Source organism: Ranitomeya imitator, chromosome 9, assembly GCF_032444005.1.
Source record: "Ranitomeya imitator isolate aRanImi1 chromosome 9, aRanImi1.pri, whole genome shotgun sequence".
Taxonomy (NCBI): domain Eukaryota; kingdom Metazoa; phylum Chordata; class Amphibia; order Anura; family Dendrobatidae; genus Ranitomeya; species Ranitomeya imitator.
Window position 1 is genome coordinate 97,812,420 of NC_091290.1, and position 20,919 is coordinate 97,833,338.

Consider the following 20,919-nt stretch of genomic DNA (forward strand, 5'->3'; position numbering starts at 1 on the left):
AGTGCTACATCTCCACCATTGCTCTGGTGGGTGAATGCTGGCTGCAGCCGAGATGTTACATCAACTAGCGCTGCAGCAAATTAGTTCAACAACACAAAAAGCTAATGTGGCGCCCGTAACCAGCTATGGTGGGGGCTGGTTTCACTGCTAAGAAAAATTGCATCCACACATTTTACCCAATCCCTTACTGCAAGAGTGTGAACTTTTGCCTGAACCAGAAAGTGTGCATCATCTCTCAGAGGTGAGGAAGTGCTTCCGAGAGGTTGAAATGTGCAGAGCAGTGAAGATGTAGGAAGAGGTAGCAACATGGAGGTCCACAGGCAAAGGAGAGGAGCGTACTCTCTCTGCCAGGATAAGCTGCATGAGGAAGGACATCAGACTCTAGAGCCCAGATACTTCCAGGGTCTGTGCTAAACTGAAAGACTTCATGGTTTTCATATACTGAGCAGTAGTGTGCTTTAGCCCAGGAACTCAGAAGAGCATAGTATCTGGGACATTGCAGCAATAGAAAGCGTTTTCCACAGAATTCAAGCTGCCTGCTCGCTGAAAGGGATCATGGATCCAGTAACTGTTTACCTTGGACACCTGGGGATCCAAAAAATAGATTACAAGAGGAATAATTAGCATCAGGAAGGTTACAATATGTCACAGCAGAGAAACTGAACTCTCACCATGCAGGCCTGACCAAAGCCCTGTATGAAAATTGTATGGAAGCTTCTGGAACGGTTTGCTGAACTTCATTAGAAGGAACAAACTGATCATTACCTTGTCTAACACTAATTATTATCTGATGCACCATTCCTGCTCCAACTCCCCTGGGAGCTAGCCCTAGTAAGAAAGGGGTTAATCATCTGGCACTGTCCACCACCTAACTCCCAGAGACCTTCATCAGTGCCCGGCCATACCAAGCCGAACATCCCAACTGGCGTCACAAACCTTTTAATTTTTATTATTAACCCCACAAATGACAAAGACTGGCGCGCGCCCCCGGTCGGACTTGATCAGCACTCAGACCGCCATGACCCAGTTCCGTTACCGCAGCAGCCTGGCCGGGGCAGCACACTAACACAACTCAAACAATTGGCTGCAGATAGTAAACAATAAACAGAGCAATGACAGAGATGCAGTGCAAAATCTGGGGAGCATAAGTACTAGTTGATTTTTATTCTGATCCCAAGTACGCTGATGGAGTGCAGGAAAGCAACTCCAGAAAATCCCCATTATAATCTTACTCATTCATTGTTAATCAGAAGGAACTGTATCAAGGTATATAACCTTGTAGAAGACAGAGTCAGAACGGTTATTAAATAAATCTTCAATATCTAACAGTGTACATTATTGCTTTGTAAACTTTACGTTCATATATAAATTCATTTTTAAATCAAGATTAGGAGTGAACTAAAGGGATCCTCTCAGATCAGGCCTTCTTCAGATGTCACTTGTAAAAAAAAGAAAAAAATTTTCTTCAATGTGCAGAATCAAATTTGGGAGATAGCATTGAGCAGCCATGACTATACTCCCGCTACTGTTAACTTGATTGAAGCCCCGCTTATCACATTCACAGGATAAGTGGTTTGTCAATCAAGTTCGTCTTAACATGTACAATTGAAAAAAAAATACATGAATTTATTAACATTTTTATTTTTTTTTTGTCTAAGACCCAGATCATGTTTTGCTTCGGCAGTTCAAAAGCAATCAAAGTGCATTTAATCCGCACAGAACAGTCATTAAGGTTTTAACAAAACAGAATACAGGAAGTTCCCAAAACAAAGCAGTTTATTTAAACATGATGAGCCAAAAGGACACAAAAACCGAAGCTGGAAAAGTTAGATAAAAAGGCACTAGAACACAAAAATATCAGTATGCAATTCTTAAGAAATTTATTATATCATTATACAAAAAAACATGGATCACCTCCAGTTCTTTGTATGAGGGGGTCCTTCTTCTAGTCTCAACAAGGCATATCTGGCAGCACTAAGAGAGAGTCCACGAATTCCATCTCCCCATTCTTTTTCTGCTCTGTGAATTAAATGAACATTAAAAAAAATAAAAATTATACCAAGTTAATGACACTTAAAATCTTACAATTTTTGGCCAAAATTCAACTTTTAATGGCGCAGTGAGAAAGCCGTATAACATGGATAATAATCACATTGTAATGCTCGGACTGGCCAGCGGATCTAGTGACCAAAGTGAGATAAATGCATAGAAATACAAGTTGTCAGGTGTTGGTCTGGAGAGTCGTCGGCCAGTCCAAGCATTGCAATGTGCCCTTATATTGACAAGCCCAATGATAGGGATAGAGAATGTATTACTTGTGAAGAAACATTGAGCTTGATAGACTTGTTTCTGTACTCAACCTTTATAACTGTGACCATTAAAAACACATTTGTATAGAGACCAGTCAGTCAGTCTAGGAAATAGGGGACCTGCCGAGGATTAGTCAACGGAGACACATGGTGCCTGGATGGCTTTTCATTAGTATATTTACTTTAAAATGCAGCAGCATTTCAGAGTAAAACATACATTGCTGCAATATTGGGCAGCTTGAATATGCTGGCAAGTTTCCTTTTTTAACCCCTTCACCCCGGAGCTTTTTTCGGTTTTGCATTTTCGTTTTTCGCTCCCCTTCTTCCCAGAGCCATAACTTTTTTATTTTTCTGTCAATATGGCCATGTGAGAGATTACTTTTGCGGGACAAGTTGTACTTTTGAATGACACCATTGGTTTTACCATGTCATGTACTAGAAAATGGAAAAAAAATTCCAAGTGTGGTGAAATTGCAAAAAAATGCAATTGCACACTTGTTTTTTTGTTTGGCTTTTTTGCTAGATTCACTAAATGTTAAAACTGACCTGCCATTATGATTATGAACTTTTATTTTTTTAATTTTGTTTATATTTAAATTAATTTTTTTTTTATAACTCCTTCATGACCCAGCCTATTTAAACCTTAATGACCTGGCCATTTTTTGCAATTCTGACCAGTGTCCCTTTATGAGGTAATAACTCAGGAACGCTTCAACGGATCCTAGCGATTCTGAGAATGCTCTTTCGTGACATATTGGGCTTCATGTTGGTGGTAAATTTAGGTTGATAATTTTTGCGTTTATTTGTGAAAAAATTGGAAATTTGGCGAAAATTTTGCAATTTTCAAAATTTTAATTTTTTGTCTGCTAAACCAGAGAGTTATGTGTCACAAAATAGTTAATAAATAACATTTCCCACATGTATACTTTATATCAGCACAATTTCAGAAGCAACATTTTTTTTTTGTTACGAAGCTATATGGGTTAAAAGTTGACCAGCGATTTCTCATTTTTACAACAAAATTTACAAAACCTTTTTTTAGGGACCACTTCACATTTGAAGTCAGTTTGAGGAGAATATATGGCTGGAAATACCCAAAAGTGACACCATTCTAAAAACTGCACCCCTCAAGGTACTCAAAATCACATTCAAGAAGTTTATTAACCCTTCAGGTGTTTCACAGCACCAGAAGCAACATGGAAGAAAAAATTTGAACATTTAATAATCTTTTAGCAACAATTCTTTTATTTTCCCAAGTGTAAAAGGAGAAAGTGGACCCAAAAAGTTGTTTTCCAATTTATCCCGAGTACGCTGAAACCCTATATGTGGGGGGGAACCACTTGTAGGGCACAACGCAGGGCTCCGAAGAGAAGGAGCGCCACTTGACTTTTTGAATGGAAAATTAGCTCCAAACGTTAGCAGACATCATGTCGCATTTAGAGAGCCCCTGTGTGCCTAAACAATGGAGCACCCCCACAAGTGACCCCATTTTGGAAGCTAGACCCCCCCAAGGAACTTATCTAGATGCAGAGTGAGCACTTTGAACCCCCAGGTGCTTCAAAAATTGATCCGTAAAAATGAAAAAGTACTTTTTTTTTTCCACAAAAATTTTCTTTTAGCCTCAATTTTTTCATTTTCACATGAGCAACAGGATAAAATGGATCCTAAAATTCGTTTGGACAATTTCTCCCGAGTACACCGATACCTCATATGTGGGGGTAAACCACTGTTTGGGTGCACGGCAGGGCTCGGAAGGGAAGGCGCGCCATTTGACTTTTTGAATGGAAAATTAGCTCCAATTGTTAGCGGACACCATGTCGCGTTTGGAGAGCCCCTGTGTGCCTAAACATTGAAGCTCCCCCACAAGTGACCCCATTTTGGAAACTAGACCTCTCGAGGAACTAATCTAGATATGTGGTGATCACTTTGAACCCCCAAATGCTTCACAGAAGTTTATAACTTAGAGCCATGAAAATAAAAAAATCTTTTTTTTTTTCCAAAAATTATTTTTTAGCCTGCAATTTTTTATTTTCACAAGAGTACCTAGAGAAATTGGACCCAAAAGTTATCAGTTTGTCCTGAGTAAGTTGGTACCCCACATTTGGGGGGAAGGGACCACTGTTTGGGCACACGTCGAAGCTCGGAAGGGAAGTAGTGAGGTTTTGGAATGCAGACTTTGATAGAATGGTCTGTGGGCGTCATGTTACCTTTGTTAAAAATAATAAAAAAACAAAAAACCTTCTATACTCACCCTCCGTAGTCCAACGATGCGGTCGTGCCGGCCGCCATCTTCCGTTCCAAGACTTAGCGGTCACGCGAGACCGCTAAGTCATCTGGGTAATTTCACAATGCATCCTGGGTACAGAAGATGGCGGCAGCCGCGCGCGCATCGCCAGGGCGCCACTGGATCCCAGGGGTTAGTATAGAACTATTTTTTACTTTAATTATTTTTTTAACAGGGATATGGTGCCCACACTGCTAAATACTGTGTGGGCAGTGTTATATACCGCGTGGCTGCTATATACTACATGGGCAGTGTTATATACTCCGTGGGTTGTGCTATATACTACGTGCCCTGTGTTATATGTTACGTGGGTTGTTATATACTGCGTCGCCTGTGTTATATACTGCGTGGCTGCTATATACTGCGTGGGCTGTGTTATATAGTACGTGGGCTGTGTGATATACTGCGTGGGCTGTGCTATATACTACGTGGCCTCTGCTATATACATACATACATACATACATATTCAAGAATACCCGATGCGTTAGAATTGGGCCACCATCTAGTCAGACATACTATTCTATCCGATGGCAGTCAGGGGTTTAAAAAAAAGTAAGTGTCTTTTGGGGAAAAGTAGTAAAAAAAAGATTTTAAACACCCAAAGTGTCTAGCTCACTTTGCTAGTCAAAGCTAAAGCACTGCGGCTATATCAGTGAGGTAAACATCCTCCTCGCCTTCAGTGAGGTAAACTTTGCTACAGACGTAATGTGGGCTATTACTTTACAAATATATTTTTCTGTTGTTTCCAAGGATATTCATTTGAATAGGAGTTGATCTGCAGTACCCTTCAGCAGCTGCTACACTTTAAACACTGTGCTTTTCAGTTCTGTTCAATATTTACAACCAGCCACCACTTGAGCGAATAACAGCCGTTCGGTGGAGGTGCCGTGTTTTAGAACACTACCAATCTGAGATTGATGACCTAGCCAATGATATTGATGCCTTGATAACCCCTTTAACAATATCCATAACCATTTTGCCTGTTTTACTACATTTGGTATACTGATCTGTGATTTTAACAGACAACACTTATTTCACTACCCTACCTCCTTACAATGGGGGGAGTTTGGGCCACTAATCAAACCAAAGTATGAGAAATAATTTCTCCTGTTATCTGTGGTTTGTACATATTAGCCATTTTTTATATTTCTTTATTATTTAGGCAGTATTGACACAATATATATTACTAGACTGAATACTGTTTACACCATAGAGTTTAAGAAAAAATATTGTCAGAAAAAAAAAGACAAAGCTTACCCCTGGTATTCTATGTACTTGTATATCATTCCAGCAATGAGCATAGCCACAAGAGCATAATACCAAGAAGAAATAAACATCAGAGCCAGGCAGATGCTCATTCCCAAAAAAGAAAGTGCCCTATAAATATTAGAAAAAGAACATAGAATAATGTATAGAAATCAGAAAAAGCATAATATAAATATTGACTAAACACAAAGTGATTAAACAGATGAGAAATGTAAATAAAATCAATATTTGGTCTGATAACCAACTGCCTTAAACAAAACCACATCTTTTCTTCCAGGTTCAGCTTGAACAGCAGATAATGAAACATCAGTCAGATTTTAGACCTTGCTGTCTTGTTGCTGTGCTCAGTGTTACCATAGTCTAGGACTCGTGACAAGAAGTCTTCAACAACCTCACCTCTGTAGCAGAGTTTGGCTGCTTCTCCGCCAGTTTAAAGCCTCCCACACAGCTGTTTGTTTTCATTAATGACTATATCAACTTGCATATGAAATGATTACCTTTATCACCTGTTTGCTATAATTGGTTACCTGACTATTTTACCTAGTCCATGGCTTTGTGCAAATATACAAAGAAGAAATTATTCTGTCTTGAAGTGAAAGGGTGATAACTAGTGATGAGCAAACGTGCTCGGATAACTGTAATCTGACCATGCTCTAGTGTTATCTGAATTTCTTGGGCATGCTCGAATAGTATGATTGAGTTCAGCGGCTGCATGATTTATGGATGTAAGACAGCTGCAACGTATTAGGGATTGCCTGTTAGTTAGGCAATCCCTGCATGTTTTGCGGCTAAGTTGCAAAACATACAGCCACTGGGTACAGTTGTGCTCAAAAGTTTATAAACCTCGGCAGAACTTTTGCTTTCTTGGCCCTTTTCTGAGAATACGAATAACACCACCAAAACTTTTTCTCCACTCATGGTTAGTGGTTGGGTGAAGCCATTTATTGTCAATCTACTGTGTTTTCTCTTTTTAAATACTAATGACAACCCAAAACATTCAAATGACCCTGATCAAAAGTTCACATACCTTGTGAATTTGGCCTGATAATATGCACACAAGTTGACACAAATGTGTTTGAATAGCTGCTAAAGATAACATCCTGACCTGTTTGCTTGTAATCATTGTATGTGCATAAAGGCTGATTGAGTTTCTGGGATCCAGACAGACTCTTGCATCTTTCATCCAGCCACTGACATTTCTGGATAGTGAGTCATGGGGAAAACAAAAAAATTGTCAATGGATCTACGGGAAAAGGTAGATTAACAGTATAAAACAGGAAAGCAATACAAATAGATATCCAGGGAATTGATAATGCAAGTCAGCAGCGTTCATACTGTGATTAACAAACAGAAAATCAGGGGCTCTGTAAAAACAAAACCACAGTCAGGTAGACCAACAAAAATGTTGCCCACAACTGCCAGGAAAATTGTTCAGGATGCAAAGAAAAACCCACAAACAACATCAGCTGAAATACAGGACTCTCTGAAAACTAGCAGTGTGGCTGTTTCAAGATGCACAATAAGGAGGCACTTGAAGAAAAATGGGCTGCATGGTCGAGTCACCAGAAGAAAGCCATTACTGCGCAAATGCCACAAAGTATCTCACCTTCAATACGTAAAACAGTACAGAGACAAGCCTCTGGAACAAGGTAATTTGGAGTGATGACACAAAAATTGAACTTTTTGGCCACAACCATAAATGTTACATTTGGAGTGAGGTCAACAAGGCCTAGGATGAAATTAACACCATTCCTACTGTAACGCACGGAGGTGGATCGCTGATACTTTGGGGACATGTGAGCTACAAAGGCACAGGAAACTTCAAAGTTGAAGGATAGATGAATGCAGCACGTTATCAGCAAATACTGGAGGCAAATTTGCACTCCTCAGCCTGGAAGTTGCGCATGGGACGTACTTGGACGTTCCAACATGATAACGATCCAAAACACAAGGCCAAGTCGACCTGTCATTAGCTACAGCTGAACAAAGTGAAGGTTCTGGAGTTGTCATCTCAGTCGCCTGACCTCAATATCATTGAGCCACTCTGGGGAGATCTCAAGCGTGCAGTTCATGCTAGACAGCCCAGGAATTTACAGGATCTGGAGGCTTTTTGCCAAGAAAGGTGGGCAGCTTTACCATCTGAGAAAATAAAGAACCTTATCCATAACTAAAACAAAAGACTTCAAGCTGTCTGAGGGGGAAATAAATGGTATTATGAAATGGGGTATGTGAACTTTTCATCAGAGTCATTTGGATGTTTTGGGTTGCCATTATGATTTTAAAAAAGAAAACAGTAGTTTGACAATAAATGGCTTCACCCAAACACTAACCATGAGTGAAGAAAAAGCTGTGATGCTGTCATTCATATTCTCTGAAAAAAGGACAAGAAAGCAAAAATTCTGCAGGGGTATGTAAACTTTTGAGCACAACTGTATTAGTCGTGCATTTCCAAGATACTTTCATCAGAAAGCATTTCCTTGGACCACTGAGCAACAGTCCTGTTCTTTTCCTCCTTGGCCCAGGTAAGACGCTTCTGGCATAGTCTATTGGTCATGAGTGGCTTGACACACCTGACCTGTCCTGAATACATCTATATGTAGTGGCTCTTGAATCAATGACTCCAGCAGCAGTCCACTCCTTGTGAATCTCCCCTACATTTTTTATTGTCCTTTTCTTAAAAATCCTTTCAAGGCTGTGGTTATCCCTGATGCTAGTGAACGTTTTTCTACCACACTTTTTCCTTCCAATCAACCTTCCATTAAAGGGAACCTGTCAATCCACCAAGCATTTTTAACTAAAAAAGCCACCTGGTGCAGCACTAATGCTGCATTCTGTCAAGGTGGCTCTTTTAGTTCTGGTTCCTGCCAATCGCTTTTATAATGTGCCGCTCATACCTCGAATTTGTCAGGGGGAGGGCAGGTCTTTCCCCCCTGACACAGATGCTCCACAGCCGTAACTCGGGGCCTCTGCGCGCCGGGCGCCGCCTCCTCTTCCTTCATTAGCGTTCCGGTGCCTGCGCTGTAAGTTTTTTTTCGGGCATGCACAGTTGCGCTGTTCTTCAAACTTACAGCGCAGGCGCCGGGGACACTAATGAAGGAAGAAGAGGCGGCGCCCGGCTCACAGAGGCCCTGAGTGATGGCTGTGGTGCATCTGTGTGAGGGGGGAAAGACCTGCCCCCCTGACAAATTCGAGGTATGAGGGGCACATTATAATAGCGATTATTACAGCGTTGGCAGGGACCTGAACTAAAAGAACCACCTTGACAGAATGCAGCATTAGTGCTGCACAAGATGGCTCTTTTAGTTAAAAATACCTGGGGGGGGGAATGACGAGTTCCCTTTTTATCTATAAGAGCCACCATGTGCAGCACTAATGCTGCATTCTGTCAAGGTGGCTCTTTTAGTTCAGGTCCCTGCAAACCCTGAAACAATCTCTTTTATAATGTGCCCCTCATACTTGAATTTGACAGAGGAACATGTCTTTTCTCCCCTGACACAAAAGCCTTCCGTCACTCAGGGCCTCCGTGCGCCACCTCCATTTCCTTCCTGAATGTCCCCGATGCCTGGGCTGTAAGTTTTTTTTCGCGCATGTGCAGTTTGCACTGCCCTTTGAACTTACAGCGCAAGCGCAGGTGACGTTCATGAAGGAAATGGAGGCGGCGCCCGGAGGCCCTGAGTGACGGCTGGGAGGCGTTTGTGTCAGGGGGGAAAAGACATGCCCCCCTGACAAATTCAGGTATGAGGGGCACATTATGAAAGCGATTATTTCAGTGTTGCAGGGACCCGAACTAAAAGAGCCACCTTCACAGAATGCAGCATTAGTGCTGCACATGGTGGCTCTTTTAGTTAAAACCGCCTGGGGGGTGGCAGGTTCTCTATAATATGCTTGGATACAGCACTCTGAACAGCCAGCTTCTTTAGCAATGACCTTTTGTGTCTTACTCTCCTTGAGGAGTGTGTCAATGACTGCCTTCTGAACATCTGTCAAGTCAACAGTCTTCCCCGACCCCGCACCCAGCCCTGCCGACCAACACATACAGACACGCAGACCCCGCCCGCACACACAGACACGCACAGTCACCGCCCACACACTTCCCTCCTCCCAGGTGGCAGCGTTTCTGGCACCCACAACCGCAGCAAAACGGCAGATGTTTTTAACCTCTGCGGTTTTGCTGAAGATTTGGCTGACACAATGATAGTCAATGGGTGCAGAAACGCTGCAGTTACGCACAAAGAATTGACATGCTGTGGAAAAAAAATACTGCGGAAAAAAAATGAGCAGCATGTGCACAGCGGTTTTTGTTTTCCATAGGTTTATATGGCACTGTACACCGCAGGGCCAAATTCGCTGTGGATCCGCAGCCAAATCCGCAACGTGTGCACATACCCTTAGCTAGCAATAGGCGGGCAAGAGGAATTTTTCAACTCTAAGGAAATATTTAATGCAGCACTCTGGGTGGACAAAGTAAAATGAAAGATACTGTAAAAAATGCAAATAAACACAGACATTTTTACAACATTTAATGACTGACAGAAAGGGGAAAAAAATCTAAGAGCACAAACAAATGGTAGAAAAGAGCTAACCAATGAAACCATATGCAATCTGGTTCACCTTGTCCTTGAGTCAAATGCAGAACCAAGGATAAGTGTTCAATGGACACATTTCTATATAATACACAATGATGCGTGAAGTTCAAATGTGTAGAGATGTAGACCAATATTCACAAATCGGTATGGACAACAAATGATAAACTAAAAAAAAACCAAAATAAAAACATGTGATAACCTGGTCCAAGGTTCACTTGGAGATCTAAGAATTGTGGCACAAGAATGCCCAAAGTGTGTCTTCACTAGTGTTGAGCCACCTCCCTAGTGTTCGGTTCGTCGAACTGGGACGTATTCGACGAACACCGTCGAACCCCATTGAAACCAATGGCAGGCAAACACAAACACATACAAACACATAGAAAACACCTTAAAAGGTGTCCAAAAGCTGACAAACTGCTCAGAAGACACAAGAAACACAGAGAAAAGTCACAACTACATATAGTCATGCGAAAAGAAAAGAGGTGGAGGAGTAAAAGAAGGAGGAGACACAGATATAGGCAGGTACGGACTGGGACTGAAATTCAGCCATGGCATTTGAAATTGCACAGACCCATGCTGTCACTGTCACCAAGCACCAGATGGGATATATTACTAATATTACCCTGGATGGAGGAAAGCAAGATTTACTACAAGACCAATATATCGAATGATACCCGTGGCCTGCTGGGGTGAGTCAGCAACTTTATGCTTCGTCGCACCTCTTAACAGTATGGGTAACTTGATAACACTGATTCTGTTAACAGCGTAGCAGACAAGGCAGCCCACAACCAGACATGCCCTTCTGGCATTTGCCAGAATTGCCAAATGGCCAGTCCAGCCCTGATTATAGGCAAGTCATGCCCTTCTAAAATCAAGAAAAGCTGGAGTAAAAATCTAAAATCACCCTACCAACACCCAGACGTCGTGACAAAAAAAATTTAAAAATAAATATCTTTAGGAAGAATGGCGGCGGGTCTATTCAGAACACTTTCCTTTGAAGACATAGTGGTACCCCCGTTGGGAGTTGTGCCAAAAAAGGAACCCAATACATTCAGACTAATCCACCATTTGTCATATCCAAGGAGCAGGTCAGTAAACGACAACAAAGACGTGGAACCAAGTACAGTACTATGTACTGTACCTTCTTTGACGAGGCAATCAGGCGGGTCAAAAAGTTGGGAAGGGGCACCCTAATGGTCAAAACACACATTGAGGGAGCGTTCCGGTTACTACCTGTGCCTCCGAATAGTGTCCTCCCATTGGGGTGCTTCTGTGAAGGATCATATTACATAGATCGCTGTTTGCCCATGGGGTGCTCCATATTATGCTGATTATTTGAGGCGTTTAGTTGCTTCCTCGAATGTGTCGTCATGGACGTTTGTAAGGCGGCACATATCAATTACCTCGACGACTTCTTTTGCCTGGGCCCAAAAGATTCGCCACAGTGTGAATACACGCGGTAGTCCATCTGTGAGAAGGAGAGAGCTGGAGGGAGAGTGGACACCCCAGAGCCGAGGGGTTAGATTGAGAAAGGAAGAAGGCGGTGTAGCTTGCTTCATGGGTGGGGTACTCTGCTGAGTAGCAGAAATTGCTACTAGGCCCAAAAGGATTTCCTGGGTCAGATGCCGTTAAAAAATAGTACTTAGGTAAACAGGCGGTGTAGCTTGCTTCTTGGGTAAAGTATGCTGCTGAGTAGCACCAAATTCTACTAGGCCCAAAAGGATTTCCTGGGCTAGATGCAGTTAAAAATTATTAATTAGATCAACAGGTGGTGTAGCTTGCTTTATGGGTGGGGTACTCTGCTGAGTAGCACAAAATGCTATTCGGTACAAAACAATTTCCTGGGCTAGATGCAGTTAAAAATTAGTAATTAGATCAACAGGCAGTGTAGCTTGCTTCATGGGTGGGGTACGCTGCTGAGTAGCACCAAATTCTACTAGGCCCAAAAGGATTTCCTGGGCTAGATGCAGTTACAAAATAGTACTTAGGTAAACATGCGGTGTATCTTGCTTCATGGGTGAAGTACGCTGCTGAGTAGCACCAAATTCTACTAGGCCCAAAAGGATTTCCTGGGCTAGATGCCGTTACAAAATAGTACTTAGGTAAACAGGCAGTGTAGCTTGCTTCATGGGCAATGCCCAGGCTATGCAAGGCTTAGAGCCCGCGCGACCTGAAGAGCCACCAAGACTTCTGCTCAGAGGCACAGTTGGGGTTGAGGATGCAGTTGTTGACGTGCTTCCAGTACTCCGTCTCTGTCCAGGAAGGTGCAACGTAACCTTATCGTCAGACTCGTCACTAGCATCCTCCTCCACCTCCTCTGCTGACCTCATGGACTGGCGGACTGTGAGTTGAGAGTAAGTGGGGTTTCCAACCTCATCATCATCATCCTGTGTGTTCTCACGCCCATCGTCCTCAGAGTCAACCTCTTCCTGCCCTGACCGAAAAGTCAAGTTTTCGTTCCAATCAGGTATCTCAGTCTCATCATCATCTTCCTCATTGTCTCCACCAACAGGAGTTACAGTCTGAGAATGAGGGTCTACATTATGCTCAGAACCAGTAAGGATTTACTGGGTTAGATGCAAAAAAAATTTAGATACAAAAGGCGGTCCAGTTCGCTTCACAGGCGGGCTACTCCGCTGACGTGCAGACACTGCTCCTAGGCCCAAAACTATTTACTGGGTTAGACGCAGTAAAAATTTAGATACACAGGCGTGCAGACACTGCTCCTAGGCCCAAAACTATTTACTGGGTTAGACGCAGTAAAAATTTAGATACACAGGCGTGCAGACACTGCTCCTAGGCCCAAAACTATTTACTGGGTTAGATGCAGTAAAAATTGAGATACACAGGCGTGCAGACACTGCTCTTAGGCCCAAAACTATTTAATGGGCTAGATGCAGCAAAAATTTAGACACACAGGCGGTGTAGCTAGCTTCACAGGCGGGCTACTCAGATGACTATCAGACATTGCTACTAGCCCAATAGGATTGGCTGAGCTAGATTACACATAATGTTGCGACAAACACTTGCACAGCACTGGCACAGACCTGTCTGGCAAAAAGTGCTATGAACTGCTGTAACCTACCCTGAAAAGGGCTGATATTACAACTAGTCCTGACTCCTCCCAACTCCCTAAACCTATCTCTCTGAAAATTCGCTCCAAAAAACACTCTTAGGCTGCGTTCACATTAGCGTCTTTGGGCGCAGCGTCGTCGACGCAACCCAAAAGCATGTCAAACCGCATATACAACGCAGCGTTTTTTGACGCATGCGTTGTCCTAGAATGTTATTTATTCTTTACACAATTGAAGATAAAAAACGCCCAAAAAAGTGTCTAGACACTGTAAAGAGAAAGACCACCAATGGGATAGAGGAGGGTGGGTGTAATGGAATTTGTGTACATATACCCTTGCAGAGATTAATTCCTCCCATTTTGCTTGTGTTTCGAGCATCAAGATGGAGCGTCCCATGGAGAGTATCTACGTGAATATGGAGTTGGATTTTGCCTTGGCTAATGCTTATGCTCTTGTCACTGTCTAGACACTTCATCACTTGTTTTTTACTCAAAAGGCACATGCGTCGAACAACGCGGGTCAACGCAGGCACCTGCGCCCTATGCGTTTTACATAGATACTAATGTGCCTTTTTGGCGCATTTACGACGCAAGTGCGTTGCATTCGTTGTTTACCGGAAATTTGGTGCAGGAAAAATGCAACATATAGCGTCGGCCGCGCCCTGTCTGGTGCGCCCAAGTGACGCATCCGTTGTACAACGCTTGACAACGCATACCGGCGCATGTCCATGCGCCCCCCCATGTTAAAGATGGGGGCGCATGACGCATGCGTCGGTTTCCATCGACGACGCTGCGCTTAAAGACGCTAATGTGAATGTACCCTTAGATCAGTGTTCCCCAACTCCAGTCCTCAAGAGCCACCAACAGGTCGTGTTTTTAGGATTTCCTTAGTATGACCCAGGTGATGGAATTGAAGCCTGTCTAGATTATGGAATTCTCACCTGGGCATTACTAAGGAAATCCTGAAAACATGACCCGTTGGTGGCTCTTGAGGACCGAACTTGGGGAACACTGCCTTAGATGGTATAACGCCCACAGCCTCAGCGGTGCCGTCTAACACTAAGCTGCAGCAGTGAGAAAATGGTGGCGACGGGGCAAATGGCTGGTTCTTATAGGGCAAGGACATGTGACATCCACAGCCTATGACACATGCCCTTGCTTGTGTGCATCACATGCACATTGCTGTGTGTGTGCACTGCTGATAGGCTGAGAGACTACACCGCCCCACTGAAAATGCGGGAAAGAAAAAAAAATGGAGATCGGCGTTATTTCAGCAGAGATCTATCCCCCGAACCCCCCCCCCCCCGCCCACTATACACTGAAACAGTCTATTAACAATGGTAAACAGTTTTAATGTGCAAATCAAGTTAGGCTTTTGGTGAACGAACAGTTATAGAACAGAAACTCGAACAGCCAAATTTTAAGCAAATTGTTTGAGTTCGTCGAACGACTAACACTACCCAAAACAGCTCGAATTTGAAACACCGCTCATCTCTAGTCTCCACTAGTATGCAGCTTCCTCAGGGGCTTGTCATGGCTACTAAACATTATCCAGGTTAATAGCCCAAACATAAAACTAGTTTAACGCTTGGAATTATGTATTAGCGTCTCACCAATGATAATATTTAAATCTTGGCCTCCAGTTTGGTGTTCTTAGCAGAGTCTGCACAGCACATGCTAAATTTACAAATAAATAGCACATCAAGAAGAACCTAAAAAAAAATATATAAAAATTAATATATCACATTTATCAAAGAAAACGCAAGCCAAGAAATAAAGTATAGTTTTTCAATTGTAACATTGTGATGTAAATGTACATCTAGCTAGTTATATATAGCGCATCCAAATACAGCTATGCCATCCACCTAAAAGGGAAACGGTCATCTGCAAAAATGCTATTTACACAGATACAGTGATAATCTGTAAATGTATAGCATTCACTCATGTCCAGTAGTGTAATTGGAAACCAAGCTGCAGGTAGAAAATTAAATTACAGTATGTTCTCTCTGCAGCTGCTTGTTTCCAGTCATGAGGGCAGTGCAGGGAGCGTTCACAATCCCTACACAGCGAGAGCCCTGTAGTCACAGATTGACAACCAGCTCTTAACTAACAATTACTACATACATTACAGACAAAAAGTTTGGACACACCTCATTTAAAGATTTTTTTCTGTATTTTCATGACTATGAAAATTGTACATTCACACTGAAGGCATCAAAACTATGAATTGACACATGTGGAATTATGTATTTAACAAAAAAAGTGTGAAACAACTGAAAACATGTCTTACATTCTAGGTTCTTCAAATTAGCTACCTTTTGCTTTGATGACTGCTTTGCACACTCTTGGCATTCTCTTGATGAGCTTCAAGAGGTAGTCACCAGGAATGGTTTTCACTTATAGGTGTGCCCAGTCAGGTTTAATAAGTGGGATTTCTTGCCTTATAAATGGGGTTACATAGTTATTAAGGTTGAAGGAAGACTATAAGTCCATCTAGTTCAACCCATAGCCTAACCTAACATGCCCTAACATGTTGATCCAGAGGAAGGCAAAAAAAAAACCATGTGGCAAAGAGTAAGCTCCACATTGGGGAAAAAAATTCCTTCCCGACTCCACATACGTCAATCAGACTAGTTCCCTGAATCAACGCCCTATCAAGGAATCTAGTGTATATACCCTGTAACATTATACTTTTCCAGAAAGGTATCCAGTCCCCTCTTAAATTTAAGTAATGACTCACTCATTACAACATCATACGGCAGAGAGTTCCATAGTCTCACTGCTCTTACAGTAAAGTATCCGCGTCTGTTATTATGCATAAACCTTTTTTTCCTCCAAACGCAGAGGATGCCCCCTTGTCCCTGTTTCAGGTCTATGATTAAAAAGATCATCAGAAAGGTCTTTGTACGGTCCCCTCATATATTTATACATTAAAATAAGATCACCCCTTAGTCTTCGTTTTTCCAAACTAAATAGCCCCAAGTGTAATAACCTATCTTGGTATTGTAGACCCCCCAGTCCTCTAATAACCTTAGTCGCTCTTCTCTATACCCGCTCTAGTTCAGCTATGTCTTTCTTATACACCGGAGACCAGAACTGTGCACAGTATTCTAAGTGTGGTCGAACTAGTGACTTGTATAGAGGTAAAATTATGTTCTCCTCATGAGCATCTATGCCTCTTTTAATGCATCCCATTATTTTATTTGCCTTTGTAGCAGCTGCCTGACACTGGCCACTGAATATGAGTTTGTCATCCACCCATACACCCAGGTATTTTTCATTGACGGTTTTGCCCAGAGTTTAGAATTAAGCACATAATTATACATCTTATTACTTCTACCCAAGTGCATGACCCTACATTTATCCCCATTAAAGCTCATTTGCCATTTATCAGCCCAAGCTTCTAGTTTACATAAATCATTCTGTAATATAAAATTGTCCTCCTCTGTATTAATTACCCTGCAGAGTTTAGTGTCATCTGCAAATATTGAAATTCTACTCTGAATGCCCCCTACAAGGTCATTAATAAATATGTTAAAAAGAAGAGGGCCCAATACTGACCCCTGTGGTACCCCACTGCTAACCGCTACCCAGTCCGAGTGTGCTCCATTAATAACCACTCTTTGTTTCCTATCCCTGAGCCAGCTCTCAACCCACTTGCACATATTTTCCCCTATCCCCATTATTCTCATTTTATGTATTAACCTTTTGTGTGGCACCGTATCAAAAGCTTTTGAAAAGTACACTATACACTACATCCACTGGGTTCCCTTGGTCCAATCCGGAACTTACCTCTTCATAGAAACTGATCAAATTAGTCTGACATGAACGGTCCCTAGTAAACCCGTGCTGATACTGGGTCATGAGGTTATTCCTCTTCAGATACTCCAGTATAGCATCCCTTAGAGAATGCCCTCCATTATTTTACCCACAGTAGAGGTTAAGCTTACTGGCCGATAATTTCCGAGTTCAGTTTTTGTCCCCTTTTTGAATATTGGCACCACATTTGCTATACGCCAGTCCTGTGGTACAGACCCTGTTATTATGGAATCTCTAAAGATTAAAAATAATGGTCTATCAATGACTGTACTTAATTCCTGCAGTACTCGAGGGTGTATCCCATACGGGCCCGGAGATTTGACAATTTTAGTGATTTTTAGACGCCGCCGCACTTCCTGCTGGGTTAAGCCGGTGACATTTAATTGGGAATTTTTATCACTAGTCATTTTGTCTGCCATGGGATTTTCTTGTGTAAATACTGATGAAAAAAGTCATTTAGCATATTGGCTTTTTCCTCATCCTCATCAACCATTTCACCCAGACTATTTTTAAAGGGGCCAACACTATCATTTTTTAGTTTCTTACTATTTATGTAGTTAAAGAATATTTTAGGATTATTTTTACTCTCTCTGGCAATGAGTCTCTCTGTCTCAATCTTTGCTGCCTTGATTTGCTTTTTACAAAATTTATTTAATTTTTTGTATTTATTTAATGCCTCATCACTACCTACATCCTTTAATTCTCTAAATGCTTTCTTTTTGTCACTTATTGCGCCCCTTACAGCTCTATTTACCCATATTGGTTTCCTCCTATTTCTAGTATGTTTATTCCCATACGGTATATACTGTGCACAGGTCCTATCCAGGATGCTAATAAATGTCTCCCATTCTTTTTGTGTATTTTTATGTCTCAGTATATCGTCCCAGTTAATTGCACCAAGATCCTCTCTCATCCGTTGGAAATTTGCCCTCCTGAAATTTAGTGTCCTTGTAAGCCCTCTACTACAAATCTTATTAAAGGATACATGAAAATTTATTATTTTGTGATCGCTATTTCTCAAGTGACCCCCAACCCTTATGTTTGATATGCGGTCTGGCCTGTTGGTTAATATTAGGTCTAGCAGTGCCCCCCTTCTTGTTGGGTCCTGAACCAGTTGTGAAAGGTAATGGTCTCTCATAGTTGTCAAAAACCGATTACCTTTGCTGGAACTGCAGGTTTCTGTTCCCAGTTATGATTAGGCAACTCAGTACCACAGTGAACATAGAGGTCAGAGCACATACAGTGATCTGACAATAATCCAAAAACATAGAACGAGCTCTGACACGTGGGAACTCTGTTGACCGCAATCCCTAATCCTATCCAACAACACTAGATGCAGCCGTGGATTGCGCCTAACGCTACCTATGCAACTCGGCACAACCTGAGAAACTAGCTAGCCTGAAGATAGAAAATAAGCCTACCTTGCCTCACAGAGAAATACCCCAAAGGAAAAGGCAGCCCCCCACATATAATGACTGTGAGTAAGATGAAAAGACAAACGTAGAGATGAAATAGATTTAGCAAAGTGAGGCCCGACTTTCTGAACAGAGCGAGGATAGGAAAGGTAACTTTGCGGTCAACACAAAACCCTAAAAAACCACGCAAAGGGGCAAAAAGACCCTCCGTACCGAACTAACGGCACGGAGGTACACCCTCTGCGTCCCAGAGCTTCCAGCAAACAAATAGATAAGCTGGACAGAAGAAAAGCAAACAAAATAGCAAAGGAAAACTTAGCTATGCAGAGCAGCAGGCCACAGGAACGATCCTGGAGGAAAACAAGTCCAATACTGGAACATTGACAGGAAGCCAGGATCAAAGCACTAGGTGGAGTTAAGTAGAGCAGCACCTAACGACCTCACCACATCACCTGAGGGAGGAAACTCAGAAGCCGCAGTACCACTTCCCTCCACCAACGGAAGCTTACAGAGAGAATCAGCCGAAGTACCACTTGTGACCACAGGAGGGAGCTCTGCCACAGAATTCACAACAGTTCCCCAATCTATTTCAGGGTAGTTGAAGTCCCCCATAATAATGACTTCTCCTTGAGTCGCAGCTTCATCTATTTGCTTTACGAGGATACTCTCCATGGCTTCCATTATTTTTGGAGATTTATAACAAACCCCTATCAGTAATTTATTATTTTTTCCCCCTCCCCTTATCTCCACCCACAGGGATTCTACATTTTCATTAAATTCACCTATATTATCACACAGGATGGGTTTTAAGGACAATTTTACATACAGACACACCCCTCCCCCTCGCTTATCTGTACGGTCATATCTGAACAGGCTATAGGCCTACAAGTTAACAGCCCAGTCATGGCTCTCATCCAGCCACGTTTCAGATATCCCCACCATGTCATAATTATGCTCCAACAACATTAGTTCTAATTCGTCTATTTGTTGGCGAGGCTTCTGGCATTAGTATACATGCACTTGATGTTCCTCTCTGTACCTCTATTCTTTCTTAAATTATTAACTGTTCTAACCCCACCCCCCATGCCACCGCCACCCCCAACTTCCTTATTTGTGCTCAGGTCTCGGTCTGCACTATCTTCCCCTCCTATAAATTGAATTCCCTTCCCCCCCAATTCCTAGTTTAAACACTCCTCCAACCTTCTAGCCATTTTCTCCCACAGCACAGCTGCACCTTCCCCATTGAGGTGCAGTCCGTCCCTAGCGTAGAGCTTGTAGCCAAGTGATTAGTCGGCCCAGTTCTGCAGGAACCCAAACCCCTCCTTCCTACACCAATTCTTGAGCCACTTATTAACCTCCCTAATCTCCCGTTGCCTCTCTGGCGTGGCACGTGGTACAGGCAGTATTTCGGGTTGGGACCATCAGTTGTGTTGTGCGGAAGTCTGGTGGATACACAGCTGATAGTCCTACTGAATAGACTATTAGAATTTGTATTATGGCAAGAAAAAAGCAGCTAAGTAAAGAAAAACAAGTGGCCATCATTACTTTAAGAAATGAAGATCAGTCAGTCCGAAAAATTGGGAAAACTTTGAAAGTGTCCTTAAGAGCAGTGGCAAAAACCATCAAGCACTACAAAGAAACTGGCTCACATGAGGACCGCCCCAGGAAAGGAAGACCAAGAGTCACCTCTGCTTCTGAGGATAAGTTTATCAGTCACCAGCCTCAGAAATCGCAGGTTAACAGCAGCTCAGATTAGAGACCAGGTCAATGCCTCACAGAGTTCTAGTAGCAGACACATCTCTACAACAACTGTTAAGAGGAGACTTTGTGCAGCAGGCCTTCATGGTAAAATAGCTGCTAGCAAACCACTGCTAAGGACAGGCAACAAGCAGAAGAGACTTGTTTGGGCTAAAGAACACAAGGAATGGACATTAGACCAGTGGAAATCTGTGCTTTGGCCTGATGAGTCCAAATTTGAGATCTTTGGTTCCAACCACCATGTCTTTGTGCGACGCAGAAAAGGTGAACGTATGGACTCTACATGCCTGGTTCCCACTGTGAAGCATGGAGGAGGTGTGATGGTATGGGGGTGCTTTGCTGGTGACACTGTTGGGCATTTATTCAAAATTGAAGGCATACTGAACCAGCATGGCTACCACAGCATCTT

General features: G+C 42.5%; 1 protein-coding gene across 1 annotated transcript in view; it reads right to left on the reverse strand.

The window, feature by feature from the left end:
• Positions 1-20,919, reverse strand: part of SLC12A4 (solute carrier family 12 member 4) — a 450,549-nt gene that overhangs the window by 127,873 nt on the left and 301,757 nt on the right. Inside the window, exons 14-16 of the mRNA XM_069740162.1 lie at positions 15,132-15,230; positions 5,851-5,970; positions 1,915-2,019 (exon numbers count right to left, since the gene is read on the reverse strand). Coding sequence (XP_069596263.1) covers positions 1,915-2,019; positions 5,851-5,970; positions 15,132-15,230 — 324 coding nt within the window. The remainder of the gene's footprint in view (positions 1-1,914; positions 2,020-5,850; positions 5,971-15,131; positions 15,231-20,919) is intronic.